This window comes from Bufo gargarizans, chromosome 7, assembly GCF_014858855.1.
Source record: "Bufo gargarizans isolate SCDJY-AF-19 chromosome 7, ASM1485885v1, whole genome shotgun sequence".
Taxonomy (NCBI): Eukaryota; Metazoa; Chordata; class Amphibia; order Anura; family Bufonidae; genus Bufo; species Bufo gargarizans.
Window position 1 is genome coordinate 58,091,128 of NC_058086.1, and position 19,555 is coordinate 58,110,682.

The 19,555-nt window shown below is 39.4% G+C and overlaps 1 protein-coding gene across 2 annotated transcripts in view; it reads right to left on the reverse strand.

The window, feature by feature from the left end:
• The window catches only part of ASTN1 (astrotactin 1), a 499,082-nt gene that overhangs the window by 211,795 nt on the left and 267,732 nt on the right, over nt 1-19,555 (reverse strand). For both annotated transcript variants that reach the window (XM_044301692.1, XM_044301691.1), the window contains exon 3: nt 6,772-7,168. In XM_044301692.1, coding sequence (XP_044157627.1) covers nt 6,772-7,168 — 397 coding nt within the window. The remainder of the gene's footprint in view (nt 1-6,771; nt 7,169-19,555) is intronic.

The following is a 19,555-nucleotide window of genomic DNA, read 5'->3' on the forward strand; positions in this document are numbered from 1 at the left end:
CCCAGGAGACGGAGGGGCCCAACGACCCCTGTGATCCATAAGAAGAAACTGGTATTATAGAAAGTGCACGCAGGTTACACCTCTGGCTGCAGGGAAGGGGTTACGTCAAGAAATTTGGCACGGGGGGGGGGGGGTGCAATTTCAATTTTTGCTTCAGGCAGTACGAAGGCTATGTGCTTCCCTGCCCCTCGCCACAAAGCACTGAGAAAAGTGGGTCCCAAGTATCTTGCACCAGGGCCCACGAGCCTTTAGCTACGTCCCTGGTATCAAATATGTATTTATATGTAGATATTCATGCAGAAGCCAAACAAAGCCGCTGATGCCCAATGCAAAATCTGTAATACTACTTCTTAGGCTACTTTCACACTGCCGTTTCTGGGTCCGCCTGTGAGATTTGTTTCAGGGCTCTCACAAGCGGCCCCAAACGGATCAGTTTAGCCCCAATGCATTCTGAATGGATAAGGATCCGTTCAGAATGCATCAGTTTGGCTCCGTTCCGACTCCATTCCGCTCTGGAGGCAGACACCAAAAAGCTGCTCGCATAGTTTTGGTGTCCGCCTGGCGGTGCGGAGCCAAACGGATTACAATGTAAGTCAATGGGGACGGATCAGTTTTCACTGACACAAATATGGTGCAATTGTAAACGGATCCGTCCCCCATTGACTTTCAATGTAAGTCAGGATCCATTTGACTTACTTTTAGACTTTGTCTTTTTACTTTGTTATGCAGACGGATCCGTACTGAACGGATACCAGTGTTTGCATTTATAGGTGCGGATCCGTCTGTGCAGATACCAGACGGATCCGCACCTAACGCAGGTGTGAAAGTAGCCTTACCTACAACTTGCCTTTTATAACACTGATGTCTTCTTATGGGACAGAGATATTTGGGCCCCTAGGCTGCAGAGCTAACAGTTTTGTGTTCCCTGTTGCAATGCAGTTTCTACACTGTAGCAATCAATAGCTGTTAATTCTTTGATACATACTATACCCCCCTCCTAAGTAAGTATTTGCATAAGGCCTCATGCACATGACCGTTGTGTGTTTTGTTGTCCGCAAACCGCGGATCCGCAAAACATGGATGGCGTCCGTGTGCGTTCCGCAAATTTGCGGAACGGCACGGACAAGTCTTTAATATAACTGACTAATCTTGTCCGCAAAGCGCGGACAAGAATAGGACATGTTATTTTTTTTCGCGGACCACGAAACGGAGCAAAAATTAATCCCCAAATTAATGGAAAAAAAATTCTGACAGCCTATATAACATGATAATCTATATCTAAGGGTACTTTCACACTTGCGTTGTTTGATTCCGGCAGGCAGTTCCGTTGCCTGCACTGCCTGCCTGATCAGGCAAACTGTATGTAAACGTATGTCATTTTTTCAGACTAATCAGGATCCTTGCATTGCAATACCGGATCCGTTTTTCCAGTGTCATCAGGCAAAACGGATCCGGTATTTATTTTTTTCTCATTTTTAAAGGTCTGCCTTCAGATGACCCCAAAGATAAAAGTCTATGGGGGTCAGATCGGGAGACCTTGGGGGCCATTCAACTGGCCCACGACGACCAATCCACTTTCCAGGAAACTGTTCATCTAGGAATGCTCGGACCTGACACCCATAATGTGGTGGTGCACCATCTTGCTGGAAAAACTCAGGAAACGTGGCCGATCTGACCCCCTTAGACTTTTATCTTTGGGGTCATCTGAAGGCAATTGTCTATGCTGTGAAGATACGACATGTGCAGCACCTGAAACTACGGATACTGGAAGCCTGTGCTAGCATTTCTCCTGCGGTGTTGCTATCAGTGTGTGAAGAGTGGGAGAAGAGGGTTGCATTGACAATCCAACACAATGGGCAGCACATTGAACACATTTTATAAGTGGTCAGAAACTTGTATATAACTCATGAAAGAATAAAGTTACGTTAAAACTAAGCACACCATTGTTTTTCTTGTGAAATTCCCAATAAGTTTGATGTGTCACATGACCCTCTTCCTATTGAAAACACAAAAGTTGGATTCAAAATGGCCGACTTCAAAATGGCCACCATGTTCACCACCCATCTTGAAAAGTTTCCCCCCCCACATATACTAATGTGCCACAAACAGGAAGTTAATATCACCAACCATTCCCATTTTATTAAGGTGTATCCATATAAATGGCCCACCCTGTAGTTTCTCATACTGAATTATATAAAAATAACATTTAATAATGGCTGAATCGCTTTAGTTTATATTATACAATGTTCATGCTCTATTATCATTAATATTCTGAGTTATTAGTATTCTATGTCATGTTTTTTGCAGATTTCATAGAAGTCTCACTTTCACTGATGCTGCTCGCTCATTTTAGTTCCTTCATGTCAATGCCTGTCATGGGGGGGCGTAGCTACGTGGCTATAAAGGAAGCAAAGGAATCGGCTGCTTCGGGGCTGGAACTCAGGAGGGGCCCACCCAGGAGGAGCAATGGAAGATTTTATTGTCAGTGCCCCTTTAACAGTATTATACAATGTACTGTATGTGCTGTGACATGACATACAGTCTATACTTGTAGGAAATGGACGTAGCGGCTGCAGAGAAGTGGGGGTTGCACAGAAGGAGGTTGCAAGTAACCTGATAGAAGTGGGGCATTAAAAAATTTGCTGTGGGGCCTAGTCATTTCTAGTTATGCCATGGGCTGTCATATAATACTACATTGCTTTATGTATGGCTGTCTTATTCTGCACACATAGCTGGGTCACCTTTAGTTTTAAAAGGGGTTGTCTTCATGAGACATCCCATTTTGGCGGCCTTTGCTGAGATAAATGTGAACTTTAAGGCTTCTGATCAGCTAACATGATGGTCCTGCAGGTATGGGATGAAGATTCATACAGCTGTCTCCAGTTCTGCACATAAACCCTGATGATAAATATTACTTTGAAGATACCAACCCTGCTTTTTTCTCTCTGGAATCATATTTATAGCGCTGTGATATGAAGATTGTCAATAACACTGATAGAACCTTCTGCCGTCAAACAATCTAAAGGAAGTGTAATATATATATTTTTAGACTTTTTCATTGTTTTCTATTTTTTTTCTAAGTATTGATGGAACTTCAGGCTGAAGAATTGCACATATAATGATGCCTCTGGGGCATGTATTTTAAGTAGAATGAGGAGCACTTTGGCGGAAAAAGCGCTGCTCTAGATAGAGAAAAAAAATCTACTGCTTTTACAGGAGTGGAAAAAGCACAAAAAAGCAGCACACACTTATCCATCCAAAAAGTGTTTTGGAAAACAGCATGGCTTCCATTATTCTAAGTATTTCTTAACAGCAAAGTTTACAGGTGACAAAGCACGCCTAGCAAGGATGGTACTAAATGGCAAATCCTTTCTTCGTTCTCTTAAAAGACCAAGGTAAAAAACATTTCTAAAATGTCAAGTAGCAAAATATATATTTCTACAAAATAGCCTTAAAGAGCACCAATCAGCAGGATTAACCCCTAATAAAACTAGGCAAACTGCTTGGTAGGATGTTGTCCTGCTGATTAAAATGTCTTGTGAAAATTGGTTGTTTATTGGTCCGATAGGCAGGGCCAACATTGGAAATCTGAGAAGCTGAGGTGCACTAAGGGACTAACCTCCACCCCTCAGTCCACTGAAGTCCTCATTTGCATAAAGAATGAAAGTCCTTTTTTATCGGGAACACCACAACCGATTTTTTACGAGACACGTTTTACTTTAATCAACAGGAACAACTCTACCAGCCGGTTTAACAAGGATGATCCTGCTGGTTTTTAACCCCTTAGTGACCAGCCTGTTTTGGGCCTTACTGACCAAGACATTTTTTCCCCCCATTTTTTCATTGTTGCCTTCTAAGAGCTATACTTTTTTTATTTATCAGTATATGTATCCATATGGGAGCTTTTTTTTTGAGGGATAAGATGTAATTTTTAACTGTGGCATTTTGGGGTACGCATACCTTACTGATTAACGTCTATTAACTGTTTCCAAGCTAGTGATAGGAAAAACAGAAATACTGCCATTGAGTTTTTACGTTATAAATTTTGTGGCGTTCATTTTACGGCATAAATAACATGATAGTATTATTCTCTGGGTCAGTATGATTACAGTGATACCAAATACATATAGCTTTTTTACGTTTTACTACTTTTGTGCAATAAAACACAATTTCAAAAAAAAAAAAAGCAAATGTTTTTATTTTTCTTCCTCTGGAGCTGTGTGAAGGCTTGATTTTTCCAAGCTGACTTATAGATTTCATTAGTATCGTTTTGGGATACATAACACTTTTTGATTGCTTTCTATTCTGTTCTTTTTGTGTGACTAAGCAAAAAGCAGCAATTCTGGCTTTTTTAAGGCATTGAGTGAACGGGATAAATTGCACGATAATTTTTTAGTGTAGTTTTGCAATTTTTCCAATGAAAAGCATTTTTCAATGGAAAAAAGTGTATTTTTTATTGGAATTTTTTTAGTTAATAAATGTTTTATTTTATTTTTTTAACCATTTAATAGTCCCACAAGGGGACTATAATAGGCAATATTTTGATTGCTTATAAAATACAATGCACTATTCTGACAGTGCTATACCGACACTTACCAACAAGCAGCTCCAGAGAAGTGCAGCCTGCTGGAAAAAAACTGGAGGCAGGTTTGGGGCCCACAATAGGTCCCAGCCTGCTGTACTGACATCAGATAGGAGACAGAGGGAGTCGGCTCCTTCTGTAAGAACTTATATTAAGTGGGCCCCATTGCATGAAAGGGGTTAAATAGCCAGAATCTGTGCTCCTGCCTGTCCAGGCCATTAGAACAGAAGCGCAGCTCTCATGTAAGAGCCGAGCCCCTGCTCTCCAGTGCATGGGAGGCCCATACAGCGTTTAGACTGGGCCGCCTTGAAAGGTTGTTGGTTCAAGCCTCAAGGTTCCCTAGTAATTGCTAAAAACCATGGTCAACTTTAATTTAAGGGCAATTTTTGTTTATCATTGCATTTTACTCAGTTTGGACTAAAATCATTTTTTTAAAATATTCTGTATTTAAAAATAATTAATTAAAATACAGCTTTTCCTCTACAGCTTTTACTTTTACAACATCTACAGAATATTGCTATCTGCCTCACAATGAATCTGTCAAGCAGCTGCTTTGACGGCTTGATGTGGAGTCCTTATCTCTGAACTTTTGACAGCTCATAAACAGTCATTCTAGTTATTTTATTTTTTTATCAAACTGCTAAGAATACAGCTTACATGAGTGTTTTAGGAAAGTGTCAGGGGTTTAGAGATAAGGGCATTGAGCCATCAGAGTAGACTATAAAACAGAAAACAAGATACATGTAGTCTACAGATAAAAAAGTAGACTGTATAAAAAAAACTGTTGATTTTTTTTTTTTTTATAGAGATCAACTGAACAAAATTATTTTTAGCCCAAAATGAGTAAAATGCAATGAAAAAAACTGCCCCAAAAATGTCCATAGCCTTTAAAGGGGTTTCTGGTGCATGGAGCACCCCCTCCTCTTCAAACAGCTGATCGGTGGGGGTGCCAGGTGTTGGACCCCTGCCAATCAGATACTGATGCCCTATCCTGATGATAGGTCATCCATATATGGCAGGACAACCCCTTTAAAGGGGCATGCACATCATTACAAAGAAGTGGCCATGACATTTGATGGTCCAGTGGTCACTGCTTTTTACAAAATGCTTGTGCTGCCACGGGGCCAAAGGCAGCAGCAGTATTTGCCCTATGTATAAAAGAGCCCCACTGGGGAAACCTAGTAACTCAAGGTATAGAGATAATGCTGAATTTAAAAGGTGAGTACATTATACATTTTTTTTTAACATTGTGAGCCACTTAAAACTCTTTTGACTATACAAGCTCTGGTAAAATCTCTCAACACGTTCTGCTTATGGCAAACAATGATTCTGTATGGGGACGAGCGAGGGCATTATCGATCGCTCCTCCCCATACTGTGGAGGAGATCAGTGCATGTAAATGTAGTGGTCTCCTTCACCGATGAGCATTTACTTGCTGGGAAGAAACAATAACTTTCCGACGATCACCTGCTAAATTGTCCCATGTAAAGGAACCCTAAGGCTCTGCCAACTGTCAATGATGATATGGCTAAAAGCCATAAGAGTCCAGAGAATTATGGCACTCCACAAGAAGTGATATGCAGTGAAGAACATCTTTATTCCAAGTATCTTTCTTCACTGCATAAGGCCTCATGGACATGACCGTTCTGTTTTTTGCGGTCCGCAAATTGCGAATCTGCAAAACACGGAAGCAGCCCGTGTGCCTTCCGCAATTTGTGGAACGGAACAGGTGGCCCATTGTAGAAATACCTATTCTTGTCCGCAAAACGGACAAGAATAGGACATGTTATATTTTTTTTGCGGGGCTACGGAACGGAGCAACGGATGCGGATAGCACACGGAATGCTGTCTGCATCTTTTGCGACCCATTGAAGTGCGGCTCGGATGAGGACCAGAGCAATGGTCGTTTGCATGAGGCCTAAGAGTTCTTGTGGAGTGCCATAAATCTCTGTACACCGTCAAGTCCTTTATTGCCACCCACAGTGGGTAGCTGAGTGCTGGCCTCCTTCCCTGAAACTTTGGATATAAGCAGAGACTAGCTGCCTTTTCTCTGGCAATATAACCATCTGCTAGCCACAACTGAGACTCATAGACATAGACACAAAACCAAAGACAAGCCATCAAATCTCAGCGCATGGGATTTGATGACTCGTGGTTTAATGCAACGTTCCCTGTCATTGAAAACACACCAGGAGTGAGGTCCATGGTGTTCTTATCATTGCATCCATGAAGGGAGTCCAGAGTACGGGACACATGGCTGCCAAAATCTTCCCCACCATTCATGCACTCCCGCTGGAGATGATGACGCAGCTCAGTGACATCGTATTCATAACCATCAAGGATAGGGGTTTCACGGATCCCAAGCGTGCCACCGGGATGGGTGGATTGTCCACGCGCATTCCGGAGACTCTCTCGTCCATGGCCACCTCCAATAAGCACTGAAGGGATGTAATGGATCTCATTGGCGGCTTCCGCACTTGCACTCTTCTGGGGCTGGGGTGCACGTCTCCTCTTGCACCAGCGTCGTCTAGTATATAAAATAAGGAGAAGGCACAGGATGCACAGCAGGAGGGCAATCATTCCACCCTATGACAATGTGGAGAAAGAGAAAAAAAAACATGGAGAAGAATTACATTACGAAATAAATAAATCCAATGCAAACAACCTAGGTAGAGACAAACACAATAACCGAATGCTTAAAATCATGTTTTGCATAATATAGGCATATGGAAATCTTTTGATATCCGGAAAGAATGAAACTGAATAATAGAAGATCAGGTAATGTCTGCTTGTTCGAGAAATATTATCATATCACTTTATTTGTGTATTAGATGTTAAATTAGTTCCCTGGAATAGCCAAACAATTCTCTAGCCGCGATCTAGTGGGTGTTTACATTACATTAACAATGGGAGCATTTTCTGGTACATCTGCAAGGAGAGAAGCTGCTTAGATTATAGCAGCACATTTCATATTCTGCTGCCGTACATCATATTTCATTCCCTTCCCTTTAAAATGAAAATTCAAGTTTGGACATGCACATCTAAAAATCAATTTTGGAAAAAGTCTATCTTTCTGGAGTGCAGCTAACATGACAAAGGCGGCTGTGTGCACCAAAATAAGATATTAGCTCCTGTTTATATACCCTGCAGAAGCAAATATCCAATCATGTTAACTTCTTCAGGTGAATAATGGTGCAAATTGACTGCAAATGATTTAACCCTGCTATAAATAGGAGAACTTAGATCTACAATAAGGTAACGTAGTAACGTAGCGGATAAGGTTAAAAAAAAAGACACAGGTCTCTCAAGTCCAACCTATAATCTAGTAAACAGAATAAATGTCTGGATCAACGTCCCACCTCCAGAACTCTAGTAACCATTACTTGTAGCATTATGGAAGTCATATATTAAGACAAGCGCTTTAGATGCTGGTCTTAATAACCCCATGCATTGGCCATGGATCTGCTAAAGTTATGAAGGTGGTGGCCTCTACATATCTTTGACACATCCACCACCGATCTAAATCTACGCCAGCTTCCTTGCTGGATTCAATTTAGACCATTTTCTACTACTAAAACGGGTGTAGAAAATGATAAATGAGACGGGTCTGCCAACCGACCCCTTCCACGCCCACACCACAGCCCCTTTTTTAGACCTTTGCGGCGTAATCTTCACCAGAAATACGCCGATAATAGGCACACTTCTGTTTGTAAATGACACCCTATAGTTTTAAGAATAGGAGACAGGCACCTGTTGAATTTGTAGAATGAATCAACTATCACAACATCCTGTGGCATGGAGTCCCCATAGTCTGACTGCTCTTACAGTAAAGAATCCTTGGCTGTGTTAATGATGAACCCTCCTTTCCTCTAGATGACAAATCCACTTTTAATGGTTACAAATCTAGGTGTAATATGTGCACTAGAAAAAATCTCTATATTTACGATTTATATATTTGTACAAGAAGTCTTTTTTCCAAACTGAATAACCCCAAGATGGGAAACCTCTCTTGGTACTAAAAGCCAACCATTACCTTGCTTGCTCTCCTCTACACCCGTTGCGTCCTTCTTGTACACAGGTGCCCAAAATTGTGTATAGTATGTCATGTGTGATCTGATTAGTGATTTGTATAAAGTCAAAACGATGTTCTTTACCCCCCTTTCTAACCAGTCACATTTTAATTTTTTTAGTACCTGATCCTTGAAAACCATCATTTTTTTTTCTGTTCAATTATGAAACTAATTTTTGCACCTTTTCCCAGTGATAGATGAGGCTTAATTTTTGTTATTTTTATTTTAGTATTTTGTTGTTTTTATCTTTTATAAGCAGTCTATTTTTCATGTTTTTATTTATTTATTAAGGTGCAACTAAAATATTTGTTCAATTATGTTCCCTTTCTATAGTGTTCATTTTGATATATGGAATGTATGGGTTATGGTCTCCATGGGTGAAGCCTGGTGTGTGTGGTGGAGTATTTTATTGTATTTATTTATTTATTTTGTGTTTGTTGTTTATTTATTTTGTATTTTACACCTTGTGCCCCCCATAAGTTCATACATTTACATTTAATGTTGCATTATTACTTATTTATTGCTGATTTCTCCTATAACTGGGGCTGACATATTAGCAACAGTTGCAGGGGAAATTTAACACCCAGAAATATTGTACAAGGCTGCACAGCCTCACTGTAGAACTGATCTGGGTCCGCTAAGACTCCCATTCCCTACCGATCACATGACCACTGGGAGTGGGGCAATGGCGCTTCCTGATGTCTATGCCTTGCAGTTGTTGATCGCTATATATACAGTGATGGGGAAGGCAGGGACACTGAGAAATATTTATGATTAGAAATGTCTGTGCAGAGATATGTGCTGACCACCCAGTCATATATAGTCAATAGTTAGCCAGCAAGCGTTTAATAGGCATATTACACAAGACCGTAGTAGCATGGGAGTAACTATAAAGTAGTATCAGTGGGGTATGTGCACAGGTTGTGGATACACCTTGACCCTGGAGCCTGAGAAGGTGCAAAAGGTTCATGTGTCCCTATGGGGAGGCCAGTATTGCGTGATTGCATTGGTGCCTGATGCAGATTTTTGCATTGGAAGCATCAAGTTACGCCTCTGGGCTGCAATGTAGTTAACAGCCATTGAGGGAACATTAGCCAAGCTTGTTTTCTTTGTTCCTCTGTGATCTAAGCAGCTATAAATGCTGCTGATTAGGAATCTGATTTAGGATTTGTTATAAAAAAAAACAAAAAAAAAAACGGTTTCACATCTGACCCACAGCAAGCAGTAGCCCAATTCTTAAGAAGCAATGATCTGATAGGGATTGGCATGGTTTATGCTCAGACATAGCTATTTTTAGTGCATTAAGCTCCAAATTCAAAGTCATTTTGTTCGTTTAATTAAAAATAAGATATCATTTAATTGCGTAGAAGAAATTGTAAAGGATTGCTATAAAATGGGTTTCTGAGCTCTGGCGCTGTCCACCGGGGGTGGTGCTGAAAGCGCTCTCTCTCTCTATGATAAGTGGATGTTTAAAAATTGTTTACACCAATATAATGTTTCCATAATTATATTCTTCCTACAAATAGGTTTCTGTGCTGTCAGCAGTAATGGCTGGGTAGTCTGGGATGAAATGGGCTGCTTTCATTTCAAAAGAAAATTATAGCTAAAATAGAGGTTGTTCCTGTATAATAATATAGTAGGGAGAGGAAGAGGGGAGGGGTGGATATGCAAGGAAAGTGAGGAGGATGAGATACTTTGTGCATTTGGAAATGATATGAGGAAAGGATGTAATGAGGAAAATATGCCGGGGAGCTCAGCGCATGGCGAGTTATGGCATTGATGGAGTTAATAAAAAGTGACAATGATGGGTGCTCAATTGCTTATGTGCCCTTGGTGTTCTGTAGTCGATACACTGCTATGCCTTTACACACACAAGTGGAATGAGAGTGAAGAAAATTGATCCATTTGCTGCACATTATAATTTAGTGTCCTCTACGGCACTCAAGAAAGACAACATCAAGAGCATGCAACCCATGAAGCACTTTAGGCCCCCTCTTCTCTTCCAAACTCTACATCACCCTTTGTATTCCTCCTGCGGTTCTACTTTAGTCTACCTAGGATAAGCCATTGCTCGTCTTACTGGAAGCTTTCATACATATTTCGGAAACTAATGACAGCCAACAAGATAAGGGGATAAAGTGAGGCCATGTTGTGCTCTTAGTGGTTCCAGTAGGACATAGGACATCAATAGCTTAAGTGCTCCTCTGCCACTGTCTGTTACAGCTCATGAGATCACTGATCTACGCACAGTAGGAGGTCAATAAGGATTGCACTATGCATGATGTGCCTGGACTGTTCACATCAAGTAAGAAAAAGGTTGTAACGTGCTTGTTGCGTTGGTGCGGCTTTCAGCATAACATGTGTGCCATGCAAGGAATCAGTTATAGTTCATATTTTGAGAAAAGCTTTGAGCCCCCCTGGGTCTTCTCTCGGGCTGCATTCAGTGATAGTGCATTTGTAACAGACATTGAAAGATGAAAGGCATGTACGAAAGAACACGGTTGTATGGGACATGGAGTTTTGGAGTTGTATGGAGTGGTGGCATGGGAATAGATGAGATATCTGGTAAGAAACTGAGGGTCAATCAAGGTACAGATGTAGCAGGGTTAACACTCAAACTCTTAACTGAAATTTCTTAACTCATCGCGTTATCTTGAAACAAAAGCCATTGAAAAGCAATTGAAGGTGTTTGCTTAACGCATTTAGTTTAAATAACACATCTCATAAAGCATGAGTGTTAACTCTACGACATCTGTATTTCACTAACTTAAAGAGAATGTGTCATCAGAAAATAACCTATTGTGTACAAGTAAATTATGTTTTTAAATAATTTTTGGTGATGTTATTTTTAATTTTTCATGTTATCTATACTTAAACAAAAACAACATACAATCCTGCATTTTTTTACACTGGCCACTAAGCCTAATAATAGTTGCCACTTCTTGGTCTGTACAGTTATCTGCTTATCTGTCATTCTAATCCTGCCTGTAATATCACCTTTGTGTATTAGATAAGGCAGGTTCTGCCATTCGCAATAGGGGATTGCCAAAGCTTATCTATTCTTTCCCTGTACAAAGCATGCCCTCCCATAGAAGTCAATGAGGTCCCCTCCAGAATATTGTGTCTATGGCCCATGGGGCTGCCGTAAAGCAATTTTCTTAATGCTCTCTAAATACTATTAAACACAGCTCAAGCAAGATGGCTGCCCCCTGTAATTATGTTCAGGAATAAAAAATAAATAAAAAAATCTACAATCCGAAAATAAAACCAGATTTAAAAAAGGAGATGTGTTGCTATCTGGTTTTAATTGGTAGATAAAAATTTTGGTCACACATTTCCTTTAAGTGTTCACAGTAACACTAATTTTGACCATGGGTGCCTAAGCTTTTGCATGCCACTGTACTTATAACATCTCTGAAGACAATATGCCCTTTGTGCTTACACAGGAGAGCAAAGTCTGGACTGGCGGTCAGATTGCGGATCACACGTTGCTAGAGCCCATAATGAAAGGCTTTACAGATGCAGCCAAGCTAAACTTGATGGTTAACGCGTTAAGTAAAAAATGAACTCTTTCAAGCTGTTGCAATGGCTTTTGGCACAAGATGGCACAAGATAACACCGTGATGCGTTATCAGCTCGGCTATCTAGTTTTAACTGATAGAAAAAAAATATGGGACATAGAAACATAGAAACATAGAATGTGTCGGCAGATAAGAACCATTTGGCCCATCTAGTCTGCCCAATATATCTGAATCCTATGAATAGTCCCTGGCTCTATCTTATATGAAGGATAGCCTTATGCCTATCCCATGCACATTTCCTTTAAAGATTACAAGGTGGTAAGTTTTGCATTGCAAGAATGTTTCCGTACGAGAGTTTTGAGCTCGTGAACTAAACACTGTAGAATAGTTTGCAGACTTTCATGGGGAAAAAACACAAACATAAAAGACCAAGAGTCGCAAACTAGACAACCCAGGCAGCCGCAAATTGATGCATGTTGATTTTGGAGGCACGCCCACAAGCATTTGTTCGATTTTTGGACCTGAGACGGTGTACAGTGAAGAACTTGTTAAAAATAAAAATTAAAGACATTCCTGCTCGTTATAATTTTTTGGCCGCTATAATGACAGATTTAGTCTAGGGCAAAAAGTTAGCATTAATAAGACATAAAGTAGAATCACCCATTAAAATGTATAAACTTTACGCTCAGACTTGTTTTTGCTGAAATGTAAAATGTAGAAATTACATTTGGGGGTAAAATAAGTAACATTTGTGTATTGGTTTTCATGTATATAAGTTCACCGCATTTACCACTAGTGATGAGCGGCAGGGGTCATATTCGAATTCGCGATATTTCGCGAATATTTTTTAGAATATTCGTCGAATATTCGAAAATTCGAAAATTCGCGATTTTTTTTTGAAAAAAACAAAACGACAAGGTAATGATTGTGTAATATGCGAATTTTCGTAATTCGAATTTTCGGATTTGAATTTTTATTGCGAATTTTTCAACTTTAAGACAAAGAGGATTATAGCACTATATTAGCTAAATTGCTCTATATTTGATTTTTTTTTATATTCGCTATATTGCTATAACAGTTTTTTCGAATATTCGTAATATATAGCAATATAGCGAATATTCGAAAAAACGAATATAGAGCAATTTAGCTAATATAGTGCTATAATCTTTTTTTTATAGTTGTAATTTTTTTCCAATCTGAACTTCAGATGAGAAAAAAATTACAACTATTAGACAAAGAAGATTATAGCACTATATTAGCTAAATTGCTCTATATTCGTTTTTTTCGAATAATCGCTATATTGCTATAACTTCGTTTTTTCGAAAATTTGTAATATTCTAAAACAAGAATATATAGCAATATAGCGAATATTCGAAAAAACGAATATAGAGCAATTTAGCTAATATAGTGCTATAATCTTCTTTGTCTTAAAGTTGAAAAATTCGCAATAAAAATTCGAATCCGAAAATTCGAATTACGAAAATTAGTATATTACACAATCATTACCTTGCCAATTTTTTTAAGAAAAAAAAATCGTGCATTTTCGAATATGACCCCTGCCGCTCATCACTACTCCTAAAGTCAAGTATATTGCAGCCTTCTTATTGGACCACAAGCTAGAAGCAGGAAGGGATCATGTGTACTGATTTACAAAAAAAATAAAAATCTGAAAGAAAAAAAAAATCAAAAAAAAAAAAATTATATTCGAAATTGCGAATATATAAATATATTAGAAATATTTGCGAATTTTCGAAGTACCTATATTCGCGATAAAAATTCGAAATTCGAATATTCGTGATCAACGCTATTTACCACAACCAACAATAAAAGGGAGCTCAATTCTGCAAATAAGCCTAGACGCACACTACCGTATCCGTTTTGTGGTTTGCAAAATATGGACATTAATGCAACTTTTACACTCCCTTCACTAGAACTGACTATCCTTGTCCGTTTTTTTTTTTTTTTTTTGCAGACCTATAGAAATGAAGGGGTCCTTGTGTCATCTGCAAAAAATGAAGATCAGATGCGGCCGAGTGCATGAGACCTAAGGCCAATGCTTTCTGTCATAAACAAAGTGATCATATAAATTCGTTACTACATTACTAGGGATGAGCTAATTGATTTTGACAAAATATTTGCGAAATATCACAAATTCGAATATGACCCCTGCCGCTCATCACTAGTATGTAGTTCATGGAGAAGAAATGGTATATAAAAGCAGAATTTTCATTCAAATGCATATCCCTGTAACAAGAAGCCCTGTCATCTTCTCTGAGTTTTCTTTGGCTCTTGTTTACTCTGCAGTTGAAGTGACTTAAAGTTTTATGTTTGGATTTTTCTTCTGCCAAAAATATAATGTAAATGTGAGGGCCTCATGTGAGCAAGTGTGTGATGGCCACATTTCCCCTCTTAACAACTGTCTGACCCTGTCACTTTGTTGGCTGAGCCTCAAACACTCAACCCATCAACACAATTCTAGCATTTGCCTTTTATTTTGACATTTTGCAGAAAAAAGTGGACTTGATGGACCAGGAAACATTACGACCTCTCAAGACAGGCAGTATGTCAAAGGAGCCGAAAGCCAGTGTATTAAAATTTCAGAGAGTTTGCTAGTACTTTTCTTCGAGCAGATTCCAGTAAAAATATATTTTAAAAGGAGAAATGGAAACATTTGATTCCTTAAAGTCATAGGGAGCAGAAGTCGAAAAGGCTGGTTGATGCGGGCGGGCGGCTTCGGGAAATGTCACCATAACAGGTGATTTTTCGGCAGTTTAAGATCCTAAGGCAGGGTATTATTTTGCACAGATAAATGTCAGCTGGATAAAATCTTTCCCATTTACTAATGTATGTGATGCTGTTGATCCATATGCAATTTGAACAGAAGTGTAGAAATTTAATTAAAAAAGTCTAGTTTTTAGATTTGAAAGATTTTTTAAAAATTAGGCAAAGGCATTTTCACACATGTTCGGTTTTTTTGTAGTGTGTATAGCAGCATCTGTTAAAGGGGTTTTCAGGGACTTGTTTGAAATTGTTTGAGCTATCCTAAGGAAAGGTCATCAATATCAAGGAAGGTCATGGACAGAAGAGTCTGTCCACTGCACCAGCGTACTGCAGGTCAGTTACCATGCAATTGAATGAGAGCTAAGCCGCAGTATTCTGGTGCCACCACTACACAGTGCATTAGTGGGGGTGCTGGGTGTCGGACCCATACCAATCTAATATTGATGACCTATCCTAATGATAGATCATCAGTATCTTTCCTGGAAAACCCCTTTAACTAAAGGCAACATTTTTAAAGGGTTCAGCTCTGAACCTGGACATATCCCCATTGTCACCTCTCTGGCCCTCCTGATATGAGTATCAGAGCATTTCATGCATTTCACCGATGATCTCCTTTGCCCTGTGCAATGTACCGGGCTCTCCTTAGGGACTGCTAGGCGGAGGCTTCCACCCAGCAGTGAGCCCGGTGACATCACCGGCACTAATGAGCACGCTTTAGTGCTGCCTTAATCTGTAAAATGGCAGCACTAAAGCCGGACCATCAGAGCAAGTGACATCACCAGCAACGCTCCTGAGCAGAAGTGTTTTTCTATGGCAGTAAGGTGGTAAAATGGCTAATGGAGAAAAAGAAAAGTTAGATTGAAGTGTTTACTAAGATCTGTGTGGCTAGCAGCTCATGTTTTCTAAGTTGATTTTGTATTGTAATATTTAGCGAAAGGAATTACTTTTCATATTTATTTCCAAAACTCATTAAATCCTTAAATTCACTCAATCAATAAATCAATATAGATTAAGCTGGCCAGTCCTGCTCATTTGTAAAACAAGGCATGGCATGGACCATCCCTGTTTGCATTTAAAGTACTGTATGAAACCATCTTAACCTGTATTCTGTACTTTGTCAGTAATGGATTATGTGTGACAATCCACACAAAGAATTGGGCTGATAGAATTTTTAAAACAAATTTAAAATAAAATACTAAATGGCATTTAAAGGTTACAGCGGACAACAAGGGTGAGGGGGTGGCTATCTTTCTGCAAATTCTTTTAAAGGGATTTTCCAATTTGCATAAAAATACTTAAAAAGAATCATTTATGAAGCTAATATTGTAGTGCATTTCTTTTACCTTCATTGCTCCTATCTCCCCTTCTATGTCCATCTTCCTTATTTCCTGTGATGTTATGTCCATGGGTGGGGCAGTGACATGAGTGCCTATGTAACTAACTGGGTGGAAGGAGCTATAGACTAGCTGGACATTGTTAGGGGAAGTTAAAGGAGAAGTGCATTATGGGTTTGGTTGTATATAGGAACAGGAAGTGCTACATACAGGATGGAAACAATCCAGAGGGATTGGTTTACATGGCGAAACGGGCCAGGAGAGTCCAAATTGAAGAAAGGTGGGAAAAGAATGGGAAAGATATACATGAGGTGAGCAACTACATGAACTTATCTGTTAAAAACCATAGTAAACCCAGAAGATCTCTTAGGGACTCCAATTTCCTGCGATACAAATTCTATACATTATGACGATATTCATGCATAACTCTTAACAGGCTTCAACTCACAACTCCACATATTGCGTAGACACATATTGTAGAAATAACTCCCAAGAAAATATTGCACAAAACTTGTTTTTTTCTGGTCATTACAATCAACTGAACTTGGGATATGTCAAGACAAAAAAGGTAAGGAAGGAAGTTTTGCAGTTTCTTCTTGATTTATAGGTGGACATTATAGTGTCAAAATGTCTTTTTTTTAAGTCCTGGCAAGTCACTCTGAGGTCTCTCATGGCATTTTTCATAGAATTATAGTTGGTTAATAAAATTAGTAGGGCAGGGGGGTTAGTTCATTTATACATAGCTTCTGATTTACCTATTTCCTCTTTGGCAAATCATGTTAGTTTAAGTAAGTCAAAAGGAAAGTGTTATCCCAATAGAAGTTAATGGAGCCTGAAGACTAGATGGTAGATATTTTGCTGGTTATATTAGCTCTTTATCATCTCTATATTGGGACCTTATCTTATCACTAGTATGGACATTGAGTGTACTGTAACAGATATATCTCTTGACAGTATTTTCCGGAATACCTGATAATGATCTTCTTCATTCCAAGAGGTTTATTTTTGAAGCACGGAGAATGTTTTACAGTGATGTAGTCAATCATGTTGCTCAATTGCTAAAAGAATACGATGTGGGCAAATGTATTTTAAGCAAAAACATTTTTGTTTTAAATGTAATCTTTTAAATTTTCAAAATAGCAAAAAAGGAGAATAGCCCAAAGCAAAAGTTTGCATGGTTAGTATTTAGTAGCACTCCCTCTTGCAAGTATCACAGCTTGTAAACACTTTTTGTAGCCTGCCAAGAGTCTTTCAATTCTTGTTTGAGGGATTTTCATCCATTCTTCCTTGCAAAAGTCTTCCAGTTCTGTGAGATTCCTGGGCCGTCTTGCATGTACTTCTCTTTTGAGGTCTATCCACAGATTTTCAATGATGTTCAGCTCGGGGGACTGTGAGCGCCATGGTAAAATCTTTAACTTGAGCCTTTTGAAGTAGTCTATTGTGGATTTTGAGGCATGTTTCGGATAATTATCCATCCTCATTTAAACTTCAGCTTCATTACAGTTGGTGTTATGTTTGCTTCCAGAATTTGCTGGAATTTCATTGAATCCATTCTTCCCTCTACTCGTGAAATGTTCCCCGTTCTATTGGCTACAACATAAACCCAAAGAGTTGTGGCTAAAGAGTTCTATTTTAAGATCATAGTTCCACAGGATTTGTTTTAAAAATGCATCAGGCTTGTTTAGACGTTCTTTTGCAGGCTTCTGATGGTCACATTTTTGGGAGAATGCAGGAGAGGTTTTCTTCTGATGACTCTTCTATAAAAGGACATATTTGCGCAGATGTCGCTAAACAGTAGAACAATGTTCCACAACTCCAGATTCTGCTAAATCTTCTGGAAGATCTTTTGCAGTCAAGCGGGGATTCTAATTTTGCCTTTCGAGCAATCCTACAAGCAGCTGTCTGTGAAATTTTCTTGCTCTTCCAGACGTTCTCTTAACCTCCACAGTTCTTGTCAACTTCCACTTCTTAATTACATTTAAAACTGCGGAAATAGCAACCTGAAATTACCTCAAAAGGTGCAAGTTGAAGGTTTTGCCATGGCCCTCACAGTCCCCTGATCTGAACATCATTGAACATCTGTGGAAAGACCTTAAAAAAGCAGTGCATGCAAGACAGCCCAGGAATCTCACAGAACTGAAAGACTTTGGCAATGAAGAATGGATGAAAATTCTTCGAACAAGAATTGAAAGACTCTTGGCTAACTACAAAAAGCGACTACAAGCCGGGATGGGTGCTTGTAGGTACTAACCATGCAGGATGCTCAAAGGTTTGCTTCAGGCCCTTTCCTTTTTTATTTTAAAAAAGGTAAAAGATGAAAAAAAAGTTTTTGCTTAAAATACAAAATAAATTTGCCATATTTAACTGTATGCCTTTTGGAGATCATTTCATCTTCAACTTGCTAATTGTTCACAGTCACAGTAATTACTAAACATTCCACTGCTATTACAGTGGTATTGATTGAGTGGGATTTTGGGTTTGATGCTTGCCTCTAAACTACAAAATCAAACCTAAAAAAATAATCAAAGTTTATTATCTAGGTGTCAAAATGTTTTGATTAAAGAGGACCTACTAGTGAAATACAATGCAATCAGCAGGCAACTTGTTATAGAGCAGACGGAGCAGAGCAGGTTGATATATAGATTTATGAAAGAATACTTTATTCTTTATGAAGCTGAGAGCTGCAGCACACTCAGGGGCAGGACCTAGCCTCGGTGCACCTTAGTCCCCCAGCTTCCCAGTGCTGGCCATACCCCTTGGTTCACTGAAGCCTTATTTACGTAAGGAATGCAAGTTCTTTTTTCTCAGGAATGCCACAACCGATTTTCACAAGATGGTAATAAGGTAATGAGATTGATCATGATGACAGGTGCACTTTAAAACTGTTTTTCAGGATTTCCAAGTGCTTAAAGGGGCTGTCTCATCATGGACAATGGGGGCATATCACTAGGATATGCCCCCATTGTCTTATAGGTGTGGGTCCCACCGCTGGGACCCACACCTATATCGAGAATGGAGCCCCACAAGGTGGTGGCTGGATGACTCCAGTCCAGCCACTACCAAGCCGGCTCTTCATAGAAGTGAATGGGAGCGTACCACGCATGCGCGGCCCCCGCTCCCATTCATTTCTATGGGGCCGACGGAAATAGCCTAGCCAGCAACGTGGGACCCGCACCTATAAGACAATGGGGGCATATGCTAGCCATATGCCCCCATTGTCCATGATGAGACAACCCCTTTAAGAACACTCATAAAAAAATAAGCCAC